Here is a 15,163-nt window from a genome sequence, read left to right on the forward strand (position 1 = left end):
TTAACCAGCAGCACCTACACTGGCTTGGCCTCTGCAGGACATCTAATTAAAGCTTACATGATTTCATTCCTAGGTTTCCCTTGTTGCAAGATCCCCTTATAAATCTCATTTGTACTTTAGGCTAATTAGCCTTCCCTCGATCCAGATTCTTGGGCTGGATAAGCCAAGCAATGCACGTGCAAAGTACAAAGAGTTCATCTGGATTGGGCAATTTAAGCTCCTTTCCACCCCCTCAATGTTTTATAAGAACCCATGTCTGAAAAAGAGGGGCAAGGATACTTATATTGCAAGAACTCCATATTCCTATGCCTCAGTCTAGATGTCCTGCTGCAGAATAAAGTTTCTGGAGTCTATGAATCATATATTATAAAGGCTAATGCATTGGGAAGTGGAAAAGAAAAATAAACCCTCATTGCCACAGCTTCATGTGAAAGAAGAGAGAAAGGTAAGGAAGGATAAACGACCACAATAAACATGGATATGGATCAATAAATATTACTATTTAAGAACAGTAAAAATAAATGCCAGTGTGGTGTAATGGTTTGAGTGTCAGATTAAGACTCTGGAAGACCAGAGCACTAATCCCTGCTTGGTCATGAAAACCTACTTGCTTTGGGCAAGTCACACTCTCACAGCCTCAAAGGAGGGCAATGGCAACACCTCTCTGAACAAATCCTGGCAAGAAAACCTCATAATAAGTTTGTCTTAGAGTTGTCATAAGTGACTTGAAGGAACACAAAAAGAACAACAACAACATACAATCTAATAGTAACCTTAGGTTGAAGAACACATTCATTGGAAGCCTTCTTCCATTCTGCTACCAGCTTTTATTGTGATCCATGTTATTTCCATCACTGATTGCTCACCATACACCACTGACATGTACACTAAATTCTCTCCTCTTCTGGAGCACCAACTGAGGTGAATTTATATAATGATTTCCGAATTTAAGTCAGCTGATTTCCTCAGCCTCTGTCAATGATGAACTGGCATCTGAGCACCTGCCAACATGTATCTCTGTGCATCAGTCCACACAGGACTGATTAGTAGGGCTTCATTTCCAAGGTTAAGAAATTAGAAATACATATTTCCAGATGAAGCAATGATACCCAAAGTATGTGGGCCTCAGGCCTTGTACATTTCTTACCCACATCATTATTATTTAGCTATTTATAAAGGTCTTGTGTGTGCCAATGCATTAGAGGCCAAAACAGAGTAAGGGATAAGATGTGCACAAAGAAATAGGGGTATATAGGTGGGGAAAACAGTGAGTTTTTCCAATATAATTATGGCTTAAAATAGGTAATAGCCAAGGATTACACACACATTGCTGTATCTGTGCTATCAAAGAAAACTTGGCAGCATGGACTAATGGCCAAGTATAAGCTGTCATATAATAGACAGGAGTTAAGACTTAAGGAAAGCAAACATCCTACTATGGCTTCTAATTGGATCTTCAAAGGTGTTTTCTTTTTACGGGATGGGTAAAGTGCAGGCTATGAGCCATTTTTGCAGTCCCCAACACTAGAACCCCAAAGGATAAAAAGCATCTACAGAACACCCAGAAATTATCTCTAGTAGGCATCCCTAAACTCCCAGAAGTCAAAATGAAATTTTGCAAAGTTTTCCAATAATTTCCCCCCTCAAAATGTCCCCACATGCCTGCTAGAAGCTCAGGAAGGACCAAAACCATGTCCCTATAACAATAGCATTTAGCAATAGCTTTTACTTTTCTATACCACTTATCAATGAACTCAGCAGTCTCTAAGCAGTTTACAACCTGTAAGCAAATTGTCCCCAACAAGCTGGGTACTCATTTTACCAACCTAGGAAAAGATAGAAGGCTGAGTTGACCTTGGAACCCTGGGATCAAACTCACAACCTTGTGGTTGCTATACTAGCACTTAACTACTGTGCTACCAGGGCTCTTTTAACACCTAAATGGGCTTTGAGGGAGGGATGGGGGGATATTTTTTATTTTATTTTTTGCAGGAGCAGGTACAGGGGGGGCAATTGCCCCTCCAAAAGGATTAATGCAGCCCCCTAGCCTTCCACAGTTGCACACTCCTGTTTTAAAAGAATATGCATTCTTCAATTTTTGGCAGTTTTCTTTGTATTTTGTGCAGTGTTTGGAAAGTTACTTTTAAGAAGTATGTACGTACATAAGGATATACTGAAGCCTACCCCATCCACCCCATAACCAAGAAGTAGCAGGATGATGCTCTAGTTTTGAGAACATCATCTTAACACTTCTTAATTATGAATGGCTTTCATGTCATCATAGTCATTTCTTCTTAAAAGAAACATTCTAAGATCTCATTTTATGTAAGCTGTTTTGGGAGCAAATTGTAGAAGACTGGGGTAAGGGAGGGATAAGAATATTATTTAATAAAACAAAGACTGCTTGACATTGAAGGCCAGACAGAGATTGCTGCCTTCCCTGGTCATATTCTGATTAATAGACAAATCCTGGTGTCTTCACCTGCTCTATACTTGTTTCAAGTCACTCTACCTAAATTTAGAAGAGCCTTTTTTTTAGCACGATTCAATGCCCTCCCCTCAGCGGTTTTGGAAGGTAGGTTCAAGAGAATTCCCTTCCATGCACGGCTTTGCCCCTGCAACGAAGGAGATATTGAAACCCTTGAACATATATTTTTATACTGTCAATTCTATAAAGATACCCGACTTCAACTGATTACCCCTCTTCTGGGAAAATTCCCAAGATGTACAGATACCTTACTTGTTTGTAACCTTTTGAACTGTCAGATACCTAGCATTGTATATAAAGTAGCAAAATTCTGTTACATTGTATGCAAAACACGCCCTCTAATGAAGAGATGAAATTGAAATATCAACTGAGATCGATATTGATAGAGAACTGGGAAGATACCAGAGTCAGATGCAGACTGTGTTACATGATTCATGTTTTGACCTCTGTGATTGTATTTTATGTATAACAATTACATTTTATCCTTTTATCTCTTTGGCTATTTATAGTTGTAGTACAATCCAAAGTTTTTATAATTAGAGTTTAATAATGGTTTTTGTGACTTGATTGTTATTGTATTTGCTGGTCAATGACCGAATAAACTTTTACACTACACAATATTATTTAAAGATTTAAATAAATATCTTGAGGGAAAAGCAGAAAAATGAAATGAAAATGAGAAATAATTATGAAACAGAAGGTTCATTGATTTATACTGGTGTGCAATTAGGTCTGGATATATCTTCAAAGGCACCTCTTTTTAAACAAGGAATTGAATTTTACTGATAAGAAAAATGGGGACAAAATCACATCTTATGACATGATCAAAAGGAATTGAACTATTCCTAGATATCACTTTTCTGTGGTTATTTATTCTGGAATATATCCAAAGAACAATGAAAACTGAAATCCTGGCTATAAACACATACCTGAGAGTAAGACCGATGTACATTTACATTTACATGGGAAAGAATGTGGAATATTCACTTCCCTCACATGGTTGAAAAGCAGAATACAAATAATATTGTCTATTGAAAGGACTATCATGTGAGGTGAAATGAGGGTGTTCATGGCTTTTAACATCAGAACAAGAATTAAATCAATTGTCCCAGTGGAATGGAAGAAGAAACCATAAACGTTTGCACAATTCAATAGATGGAAAATTTTGGATATGCGATCCAAGGTGATCAGTGGATAAGATCATGAAATAAAAATTTCAAATTTATGACCAGTTATGATTTAAAATAAAATTATTATAAGATGCTTTATAGATGGCATTGGATGCCAGCAAAAATAGCTAAAATTGGAAAAGATAATTGTCCCAGTTTATGGAAAGGACCCCGTTTTATTATGCCATTGTATACAATAGGAGTGAGCATACATGGATTGTGGTATCCATGGGGTGGGGGGTCCTGGAACCAAATCCCAGAAGCTATGAAGAGCCCATTGTTTTTGATACTCTCCCATTTACCTGAACAAGGAAGACAAAATAGATGCTGGAAATGTGAGATTGATAGCACAGACTTCAGATCTGCTCGGTGAGCATACTGAGCAAATAAATTTTGCAAAGAGGATGACATTGGGGGGGAAAGGTCAAGAGATATAATAAAATAAAAAAATCACTTGAAACTCTCAAGTTATTTGATGTATGGTTTAAACTATTTAAACTAATATATATTATTAATGCCATTGCATTAAGAATTACCAAGTGCTTTAGAATCCATCCTTTTGCCGATCTGCTTAAACAGATGCACGACCAGTATTTCAGCAGGCTGGTAAACTGTTGGCTGGAGGTTAATTGCAGTTACAACATTCCCTGTGTATTTGTTGGCCCTCCCGATAGTACCAGTAGAATCAGAATAATATATATGGTCAGCAAAGAGAAATATATCATAGACATGGTTTCTGTGGGGAAATAAACAAATGGCAGTATCTCTTCATTAAATTTCATGCTCTAGAAAAAAAATTCTCATCAAAAGTCTAGAGGAATAAATTGCAATTCAGATTTGTATAAACATTCAATTGAAATCAATGAAACTTAAATTACATCATGGTGACAATCATGCAGTCTTGCAAGTGTAAATCCAACTAGTCTTAGATAGTATAGCCAATAGTGAGGAACACTGGGAGTTGTTATACAACCACACCTGGAAGGCCACACAACACCCATTCCTGAGTTGTGCAAATAATGTTTCTTGTTGATTTTTTCAATGTGATTCAAATTCATCTAACTTTTTCTAGGGTGGTGTCTGCACAAGCCAGAAAACTCCGAGTGTAGCCTAGAGTATTCTGGCCCTAGAGTTGCCCTACATCCTCCCTGGCTCTCTCAGAGTGGTGGCACTACTTGGTACTCAGAGTGATGGTGGGTGGCTGACATGTATACCACTGTGCCTCCTGCCACTACTACAGATTACTACCCCTGAGGCCAAAAATGAGACACCCAATGTCAGTCATGTGGCTGGGCACCTCATTTTGACCTCAGAAGGTGCAAGTCATGACAACAGTAGTGAGCAGCACAGCAGGATACACATGCAAACAGCCATCTACAGTTGCTCGCACCAGAACTAGAGATTGGGCCCCATGTCATCAGGATTGATCTCTGTGAAAACAGGTGAAGGACATATTATTTGGCCCATGTGGATACAGCCTAGGTTAAAAAAAAGTGCAGAATATTACTATTATTATTACCAATATTCATTTATATCTTCCTTAACCTAATGCTGTGACTCAAGGCTGTTTACAAAATATTACAAATAAATACAAATTAAAATGCATAAACACAAATGAAAAATATTTTAACATTATTTTAAAATCCAATTAAAGACTCCAGAGAATTAAAACCATTTCAGTGTCTATTAAAAACAGAAAATAAAAAATAAACAAGTCAGCAAACTAGTTGCAAGCCTGTTGCAGCCATTATTAAAAGCCTCTTGATATTAAATAAAGTTTTCTCTTGCTGGCAGAAAGACAGCAAGTAGGGAGCCATCCCAGTCTCCATTGGGAGGGCTGCCCTTGTTCCCAGAAAATGTGCCTGGGTAGGTGGTAAGACTGAGAAAAGGCCTTTCCCAAGATCTTAGAGCCTGGACATGATCATATAGAGATATATGGTCCTCCATTGAAATATTATTTTCTCTGAAGAAAATGCTGTTTTCTGCACAGAAAAATGCTGCTTTCTAAGCAAATCTACCATGTGCAAATTTTGGACAGCATAAATCTCTGTGGTTCTCAAAGACTTCCTTGCAGTGGGAAGAAAATTGCTGAAATTACATGGTGCTACCTTTGAGAAAAAATAGTGCATCTACATGGGCAAAATAAAACTGTTTCACCTAGTTTTCACAGTGAGCTGTCCAAATGATATACAGAATAATTGAAGCTGAATCTAGGCTTTAATCCAGAGGGAGAAATGGGGATTTATCCTGGTTTTGGGTGGAAAATCCAGATATTCACATGTGTATATGGACTGAACTCCATAGTGACATCAGTGTGAGGCCGGAGGGGGAAGAGAGGAATTCAGAAATACATAAATTTGCATGTATTAGACAGAGAGGAAATCAGAGCCATGTGACCATACTTCATGTGACTAAGGTCAGTTTGAAAGGGAGAACTGAATCTCACCTCTATGTGTGTAGACAAGCCCATGGTGTGCCCCCACACCGTATGCGGACTCGCCATATGCAGACTTGAGGTCACACAGGGATAGTGAGCCCTAATATAATGAATGGGGCATGCACCCAAGACATGCCCCATTCAAATGAATGGGGCCTAATCATTCACGGATTTTCCTTATGTGGGAGGAACAAATCCTTTGTATAAGGCAAGGGATCTATAATGAAATTTAAATTCACACATTTATGGAGCCTAGTTGGATTGGGACAATTTTTCTGTCAATTTGACATTTTATACACATAAACATACCGTATGATTTGTTTGTGCAAATGTACTGAACTACCATTGTAGCCACAGGATCCGATATGTGAAATTTCATCATCCCCATCATTGTACTGAATCCAAAAGAGCTTCTGATCAAGAAAATCCAGTGACATACTTCTGATTTTTCCAGTGCTCCTCAGAACTCTCCACACTTCTTTTCCATCCAGAGCTGCTCTGTAGATGCTACTAAAGGTTCCTTCAGAAGACCAAAATAAAATCCTATTGATAAAATCAGTTACGACATTATTGTTACTGAAAATTATCTCAAGATCAATAAAGCAGTATAGATTTCCCTCTCAACTGCCCTTTTATGCATTCATTACTTTTCTTTATTTTTAAAATCTCTACACTTGTTGTACTACTTGGACAACCATTAGTCTTCAATCTTGGTTTCAACCATAGGCGTGGTACAGACCGCCGAAAAAGGGCAGCCTGACGGCGCCTGTTTTTCCGCCCTCAACCAACCCCTAGCACATCACGAGGGTGTCTAAAACGCCCATCTGTACCGGGCCATAGTTTCCCAGTTTAAACTAAAGAAGACATAAAGGTGGGAATTGTGTGGGCTTTCACATATTGTTGAATTCTGACATCTAGAGTTTCCCACCACTGTTAGTTAGGGCTGCCAAGAGTGGCATCCCAACAACATCTAGAGGGCAACATAAGCCCCACCCTCAATATGAGATAAAAAAGAAAGGTCTTGTTCTTCACCTCATGCAGCAGAATCTCTTGGGCCAGCCTTGTTCATAATCTTTCAAACAAGAGAAGATTCTCTAAATCAGTGGTATAGAGGCTATTTGAAATGAGGGACCAGCAACTTCCTCCCTGCAGTGTTTCCAGGACTGCTATCATATTTGTTCCTATTGGCTACAACTGTTTCTTTCTGTCCAGGAAATGCCCTATAGACCAGCAGCCAATGGTTCATGAACTGGCACTGGTCCACAGATCACCACTTTGAGGAGCACTACTCTAAATGAAATTATGTTTAAGATACTGGTCTTTTATTGCAACATTGTTACTGCATGCCTTAGAATCATAGATTTGGAAGAGGCCACAAGGGCCATCCAGGCTTGCCATGCAGTAATATGCAATCATAACACACTTGGCATATGACTATCCAGCCTCTGTTTAAAAACCTCCAAAGAAGAAAACTCCACCACACTCTGAGGCAGCCTATTCCACTGTCAAACAGCTCTTACCATAAGGAAGTTCAAATGTTTAGTTGGAATCTCTTTCCCTGTAGTTTGAATCCATTACTCTGTGTCCTAACCTCTGGAGCTCCTTCCTCAATATGACACCCTTTCAAATATTTAAATATGGCTATCATGTGATCTCTTAAACATCTCTTACCCAGGCTAAACATATCTTAGGGCTTTTACAGACCTTCCTAAAAGGCCAGCCTGGGGGCAGAGTCGAGGCACAGCATCCTGACAACACATGCCTGACTCCACTCCCCAGGGTGCCCTGATGCCGCACGCTGCTCCAAATGGCATGCGGCATCATGGCACACCTCCGGCACTGTGTCCAGATGATGCAGCACTGAAGGGGTACCATATAGCCCTGCCGTTGTGGCTGGGGCACCCTTTTGAGGGATTTTTGTGGCTCCTTTTTGAACCCTCAAAAGGCCAGATTGGAGCTGCGGCATGAGGATCAGAGCTGCAGGCCGCTCCTTCAGGTCATTCTGTAGAGCCCCCAACTCCCTAAGCCACTCCTTATAAGGCTTGGTTTCCAAACCTTACACTATTTTGGGTCGCCTTCCTCTGGACACATTCCAACTTGTCAATATCCTTTTTAAATTGTGGTGCCCAGAAGTGGACACAATATTCCAGATGAGGCCTGACCAAAGCAGAATAGAGTGACACCACAGCTTTCCTCCATCTAGACTCCTGTTGATGCAGGCTAAGAACTGTATTTGGTTTTAGCTTAAAGCCAATCCTGAGTTACCTTTTGCTTGGATCAACAACAACACTTGTGGGATGATGTTCATCTTTTGCAAGGATTTGAGAATAGTTTCCATCCAGGTTGATTTCTTCGATAGTGGCCTCTAGGTAATGAGCCAAATAAATGTTTTGGCTTATCCAGTCTACTGCAAACCCAGAAACATCTTTTTCTATATAATGAATTGTCTGTACAAAAAAAAACAAGCAGAAGAGGAGGAAGAAGAGGAGCAGGAGAATATATAGACATTGCTCTAAAAAGAACAACTTCACTTACAGTTCGATAACACATTCACCCTAACTAAAATTAAGAGTTAAAAGTTGAAACTTTTCTGGTCTTAAAGACATCCATCTTTATGCATTAACACAGAGCTCAGCAATACAAGAAAGGGGAGTCTGTTAACTGCAGAAGCACATGGCCTTGAAGTGCTAAACTGAATGTATGGTCTGTTTTCATTATTTTTTCCCATGAGTTGGAAGGGTGAAAAGAAAAAAAAGAGGCAGAGGAACTACCTAATTCCAAGACTTGCAGAGTTCATACCAAAGGAAAAAAAGGGTCTTAGAAGCAAGACAGGTCAGCCAATGTAACAAGTGGAGGGTAAGAGATATGTAGGCAGATAGATAGCCAGGTGGGCATAGACACTGGGTCTTCTCTTTACTTTTTCTAGGTAATCACTCATGATGTAAAATGCTTACTTTCCCCTTCTTAAAGAAAGCCAGTTAGCAGTTCTCCCTTTTTGTTATAAGGAAGTAGGCACACATAAACGCTCTCTCCATCATGGCTTTCAGCATGCCAACATGTATGTAGAATCCAGGTTTAGTGGCTTCTGTAGCTATCTAATGATTTTTCCCCTCCTGAACTATCATAGCATATATTATCTGAAAAAAATAAACATTAGGATTGAGTTTTGTTTTACTTCTTACCTGACTACAAAAATCCAGAGAAATAGACTGCTGTACTCTAATAACATAAATACAAGGGTAGGGGGTTACTACTTTCTCCTCTCTTCCATCACCTATCTCTTCCACTATTTCCCTCACCACTAACCTCCTCACAACCACCAACAGCAGCAAGTCCTCCTCCAACAACACCAGCACCATTTATTTTTCCTGTTGTCTTTCACTGATCCCAGTTGTCTCCCATTGATCCCATTGATCCCAAATAAGTATACCATTTCCAGGATTGGTGTTCTTTTTCCCATGCCTGATCCAGAGACATGACAAGAGCACAGGAAGGTTTTGGATATAGTAGATTCAAAACTTTTTCCAGTTTATTTCAGTTTTTTTCCCCACTTTTTTTCTATTACCATCACTGAAGAACCAACACGCACTAAAGGTTTCTATGTAAACCTTTTTCCAGCAAAAAGACTTGCATGGGTTGGCCTTGTTTTCTGCCCATGGGCCTTTCTCTCCTTCTGCAGATCCACCTTGTTCTACAGCTTCTAAGACGCACTTCCAAGGACCATAGGCTAAGAAGTGATGATAACAACATTGCCATTAAATCTTAAAATTTATCATGTACAAAATGGTTTGAATAAATAAATGTTCCATTACCTCTTGATTTGAGCCATTTAGGTATATTCGCTGGAGAAGACCTTTTTCTTTGTCCACCCAGTAGAGATGTTCTTCTCCATAATGGTAATCTATTAATGCTGATAAACCAGCATCAGCCACCAGTCTTTGGTGACTGGTCCCATCTGCATCTATTCTAAAAATAGTGTTGCCTTGGCTGAAAATTAGAAATGGAGTTGAATCTAAAGGGGAAATAAAAAGGAGTGGAAAAAATGTCTGCCCTCAAAGACAAAGGTTTTTCTTAGATTAAGCACTTTTCAGCATTACACTATTTTGTTGATGTTCTGCATTATTTTATTTTATATCCAGCCTTTCTCCCAACATGGAACACCTGGCTGAGATTTGGATTTCAATTTCCTCTGGAATATATTTCTAATTTCCACATCTGATATCACACTCAAGTGTCTAAAATATAGTACTTTCACTCACATGATGAAAATGTTATCTACATTAAAGAAAAATGAATTAATTTAAGGTTTTTACAACTTCCAATTTCAGTAAAATTAATCATCTGCAGTTCAAAGTTCCAAGTGTAACATGATGTTTTCAAGTGCACATTTCCACATGCTTCCAATTGAACTCAGTGGAGCTTACACCTGCAGAGACAATTAAAGGATTGCACTGTTTGACACAGAGCTTGTACTCCAGCTGTGTTGGACTACAGTTGCCATTATCCTCAGCCTTTCTATAGCACAGAAGCAGCCTGAACTGAAAGATAAATTTTACTTCAATCCATGTGCTGGGTTAGTGCCGTCCACCCCACCTAAGTATAGCCAACTAGTTTAGGAATACACTACAAAATGGCTGACCTACATAGTTCTGCCTTCCTACAGAGATTAATGATTGGGTGCTTCCCACTGCCCACTCCCAGCATCTGCCAGCTGAGGCAGTAGCTTCATCATGTCTAATATTAGGACCAGTCCTGTTCCAACACAATTCCCATTAACCTATTTTGTCTTTGTGTTACATTATAATTATTTTCAGTAGTAGGTTAGCTGGCACTACTGATGTACAGTGGGCAGTGTTTGGCTCATGACCAACCAAGTTTGCTCCATTTGGAATATTCACTTATAGGAGTTGCTTCTACATTTGTGGTAATTCTGTTTTTTATTGCTTTCACAGAATGTGTGAAACTGTTAAACTTGCTGACTTGTTTTACAGAAATGATAAATTAAATGTATTGCAACAAAGTAGATTTTTGTTTTAGGAATCTGACCTTGCTATTGCTTGCATTTTTCCTCCCACATTATTCAAACATTTGTATACATTTTGTTACCAAGATGTCCAGACATGGAATTTCCCACTATCTTAGCCTACTCTAACAGGACATCAGAGGACTAAATAGCTGCAACAAGAAAGGTCATTTTAGTTTGCTGTTGAAGGAGTTAATGGACATGCAGGTATAAAAAATAAATAAATTCATAGTTGTTCCTGTAATTAAATCAATTTTCTAATTTTTATTTTTATTGCTTGTTCTAAAATTTTGCTGTAGGCATAAATATATGGAAGAATACAAGTGAGGCTGGAATACATAATTTTAGCTATGAAATTATTTTCTCTCTCCTCATCCCACTTTCCCTCTTTGTCTTTGGTGTACTTCAGTTCTCCAAACTGAGTTCAAAGTCCAAAAGTCATTCGCACTTGTTTAACTCAGATGGGTATAGAGGAAAGCAGAGGACAGTATCTTGTCCTTCCTGTAGACTCAGACAAGGCTAAACTGTTGCAGCCTACCTTGTGTGTTCTCCCATAGGCTTAACAACTTTTGCTGTCTTAACCACACTTTGATGCTGTTATCCATAAATGTCTGTTTTTATCTGTGAAAAGTTGGACAGTGCGCATGTTGTACTCTACCCTGAGATTTCTGGCATATAGCTTGATAGAAATTATTTATTTGTTTAATTAGTTTGATCCAGGGGGGTACACTGATACCACACTGTTGCACACTGTTGTTCATTCACAACAGTCATATTTTGAGATTTAAAAACAACCTGTTTCACTATATTCTCTGAACATCCTATTTGAGGATCTCTTGAAGGCTGTATGATTTGGTGACATGTTGTTAATCATATCCAGCATTCATAGCAATATTCAGTGCCATATCTGCTCTTCTAAAAGTATATGCCTATGGGCATTTGTTGTTATGAAGGCAATGTTTCATGTTCCAGTTCTTTCCAGTCTCTGCTGTCGCCCCCAAACTCTGGAACGATCTGCCGCATGAGATCTGTCAGATAACATCATTAGACAGCTTTAAAAAAGCGGTCAAGACGGATCTCTTCCAGCAGGCCTTTCCAGATTAACCACCCCAGCTCAGGTTCCCTGATTCCCTCATTCCTCCCGTGGCCCCATCTTAGTGATGGTTGAGGATCAACAGAGGGATATCAGGGTTTTTAGTTTTTAATTGTTGTTTTTATGCTTTGATATTGTGTTTTTAATATGTTATACTGTTTAATACTGTCTTAAGGGGGGGGGAGGGATAAAGTGTTTTTAATTGTTATATTTTATATTTTACTGTTGTCAACCGCCCGGATTGGTTTGCCATAGGGCGGTATACAAATAAAAATTATTATTATTATTATTATTATTATTATTATTATTATTGAGAGCTCATGAAAATGCAAGAAGGAAAATGTCAGAGAGGTGCTTCCAGGCTTCAAATCTTCCTTGAGTGTATATAGATGTGGCTCTTGTGCCAACTAGTGCCAAAAAAAAAGCACACAGAATACAGTGGGACCCTGTTATCAGCTGGGGTTTGGTTCCAGGACTCACCATGGATACCAAAATCCATGGATGCTCAAATCCCGTTAAATACTGTGGTTCAGGAAATGGTGGCCCTTATATAAAAAGCAAAATCAAGGTTTGCTGTTTGGAATTTATATATTTTTGGAATATTTTCAAGCCATGGATGCCTGAATCTGTGGATAAAAAAAATTGTGGATATGGAGGGCTGACTGTAATTGGAAGAAGATGACCTCTTCTTTGTACCACCTGGAAAGTCACTCACAGGTAGGTCTCTATTTGGTATATAATAATAATAAATATTTATTTATATCCCGCCTCTTCCGTTTTGAGGATCGAGGCAGGTAACAGCAAAGTTTATAAAATATACAACAATAAAAACAACAAGCCCCACAAGACCCCAGCCCAACCCTCCCTCCCAAGTATAAAATTAAACAATAAAACATTGTTAAAAATACATAACAATATGACAAAGTTACTAGACAAACCACAAATAAGAAAAATAATAAAAGGAGGGGGATTCAGTTCGTTCTGGACATTATCAATCGGGGAAGGCCTGCTGGAAGAGAAAGGTTTTTGTCGCCTTTTTGAAAGCTTCAAGCGAGGATAATTGGCAAATCTCTTCCAGAAGGTCATTCCACATTTATGGAGCGGTGATAGAGAAGGACCTCCGGGAGGTCACCGCCAGTCTGGTCTTTCTAGATTGTAAAAGGTTTTTACCAGAGGATTGGAGTGTACGGGACGGATTGTATGGGAAGAGGCATTCCTTCAAGTAGACTGGACCCAGGCCATGTAGGGCTTTATAGGTGATAACCAACACCTTGTACTGTACCCGGAAGCTAATAGGCAGCCAAGTAATGATTTTAAAATAGGTGTAATATGGTCAAACTTGGATTTTCTGGCGACCAGTCTGGCTGCCATGTTTTGTATCAATTGAAGCTTCCGGACGTGGCACAAAGGTTGCCCCAAGAAGAGCAAATTGCAGAAATCAAGACGCGAGGTTAATAGAGCATGTACAACCGTTTCTAGGTCCCTCTGCTTCAGGTAGGGGCACAACTGGCGTATCAGCCAAAGCTGATAACAGGCACTCCTGGCTGTCACATCAATCTGAGAAGACAGTTGAAGCGACGAATCCAGGAGCACCCCCAAGCTGCGGACGCAGTCTTTCGGGGGAAGTGTGAACCCATCTAGAACTGGCGAACTTATCTCCATACCCGAATTGGGGTTACCTATCAGGAGTACCTCCGTTTTATTTGGATTCAGCTTAAGTCTATTTTCCCTCATCCAATCCATTACCAACCTTAGGCAGTCATTCAGGGGGGAGATGCCCTCCTTGGTCACTGAAACAGTCCGAGACATAGAGAAATAGATTTGGGTGTCATCAGCGTACTGATAACACCCCGCCCCATGTCTCCGGATGATCTCACCCAGCGGCTTCATGTAAATGTTAAACAGCATGGGGGACAGAATGGCACCCTGAGGGATGCCAGATGTCAACTCTCTCATAGAGAAGCAGCTGTCCCCCAGCATCACCATCTGGAATCTGCCCAAGAGGTAGGAACGTAGCCACTGCAGAGCAGAGCCAGTGATTCCTAACTCTCTCAGGCGTTCCAGAAGGATACCATGGTCTATGGTATTGAAGGCCGTTGAAATGTCCAGGAGCACCAACAGAGCCACGCTTCCCCTGTCGATGCACATATCAAAGCATTTCAGTGCTTGGAGCTCTTTCAGTGGCTTGGCATTTCATCAGATTGTCACTTAACTCTGGAAGGGGTTCATAAGCTTTAGCTAGGACTGCTGTCAAGCATCAGAGCATCTTCCCATTAGTGGAACACAATGGAGCATCTAGTGGCCTCTCTGAAGTGCAAGTAGCGACAGACTCTTTACTTCTCTGTGTTCTTAAACAAACTGCACTTCTATAAGAAGCAGTCAATAGATTAAGCTGACCACATTTTCCACTTCTTCTAATAAAGCCTTTTCTTTTCTTTACTGTTTTCCAAACTTTTTACCCCTATGTACATTATATATTGATGTTGATCCATCATACATATTGAAGGCATGTAATAAACAAAGGAAAAGATTTTTGAAAGATGACAGTGTTGTAGGGTGGTGTCACAGTGCATATCGCATTAAGTAAAGTCCTAAACAACCACAGTTTCCAATAGTTGTTGTCACAAAAACCATTCTTTAAATCTTTCTTACTTACAATTACTTAAAATTAATTCTTTAAGCAATGGGGCTCTAATATAGCTCCTCTGAAATCCACATGTGTTCTGACACTGATTTGTTAAATGTACAATTAAAATTAAAGCAAAGTCCATTGTACCCATGTTGAAGATAAGTACAGAGTTGAGTCTTAATTTTTCCTGTCCACATATTATTGTCCTCTCAGTTTAAATCCACATCACAGCTGTATGAAGTGCTTGTCATAAATACAGCATATTTTCATTTAGATGGACATTAGACTATGGAACATCTTTCCAAAAATGCATTCATTCTTTTG

At 39.4% G+C, this 15,163-nt stretch overlaps 1 protein-coding gene across 1 annotated transcript in view; it reads right to left on the bottom strand.

Annotated features, from left to right (window-relative positions):
• EGF (epidermal growth factor) overlaps nt 1-15,163 on the bottom strand; it is a 74,802-nt gene that overhangs the window by 56,517 nt on the left and 3,122 nt on the right. Inside the window, 4 exon segments of the mRNA XM_042470080.1 lie at nt 4,194-4,393; nt 6,404-6,637; nt 8,360-8,541; nt 9,907-10,106. Of these exon segments, the coding sequence (XP_042326014.1) occupies nt 4,194-4,393; nt 6,404-6,637; nt 8,360-8,541; nt 9,907-10,106 (816 nt within the window).

Source organism: Sceloporus undulatus, chromosome 5 (genome assembly GCF_019175285.1).
Source record: "Sceloporus undulatus isolate JIND9_A2432 ecotype Alabama chromosome 5, SceUnd_v1.1, whole genome shotgun sequence".
Taxonomy (NCBI): Eukaryota; Metazoa; Chordata; class Lepidosauria; order Squamata; family Phrynosomatidae; genus Sceloporus; species Sceloporus undulatus.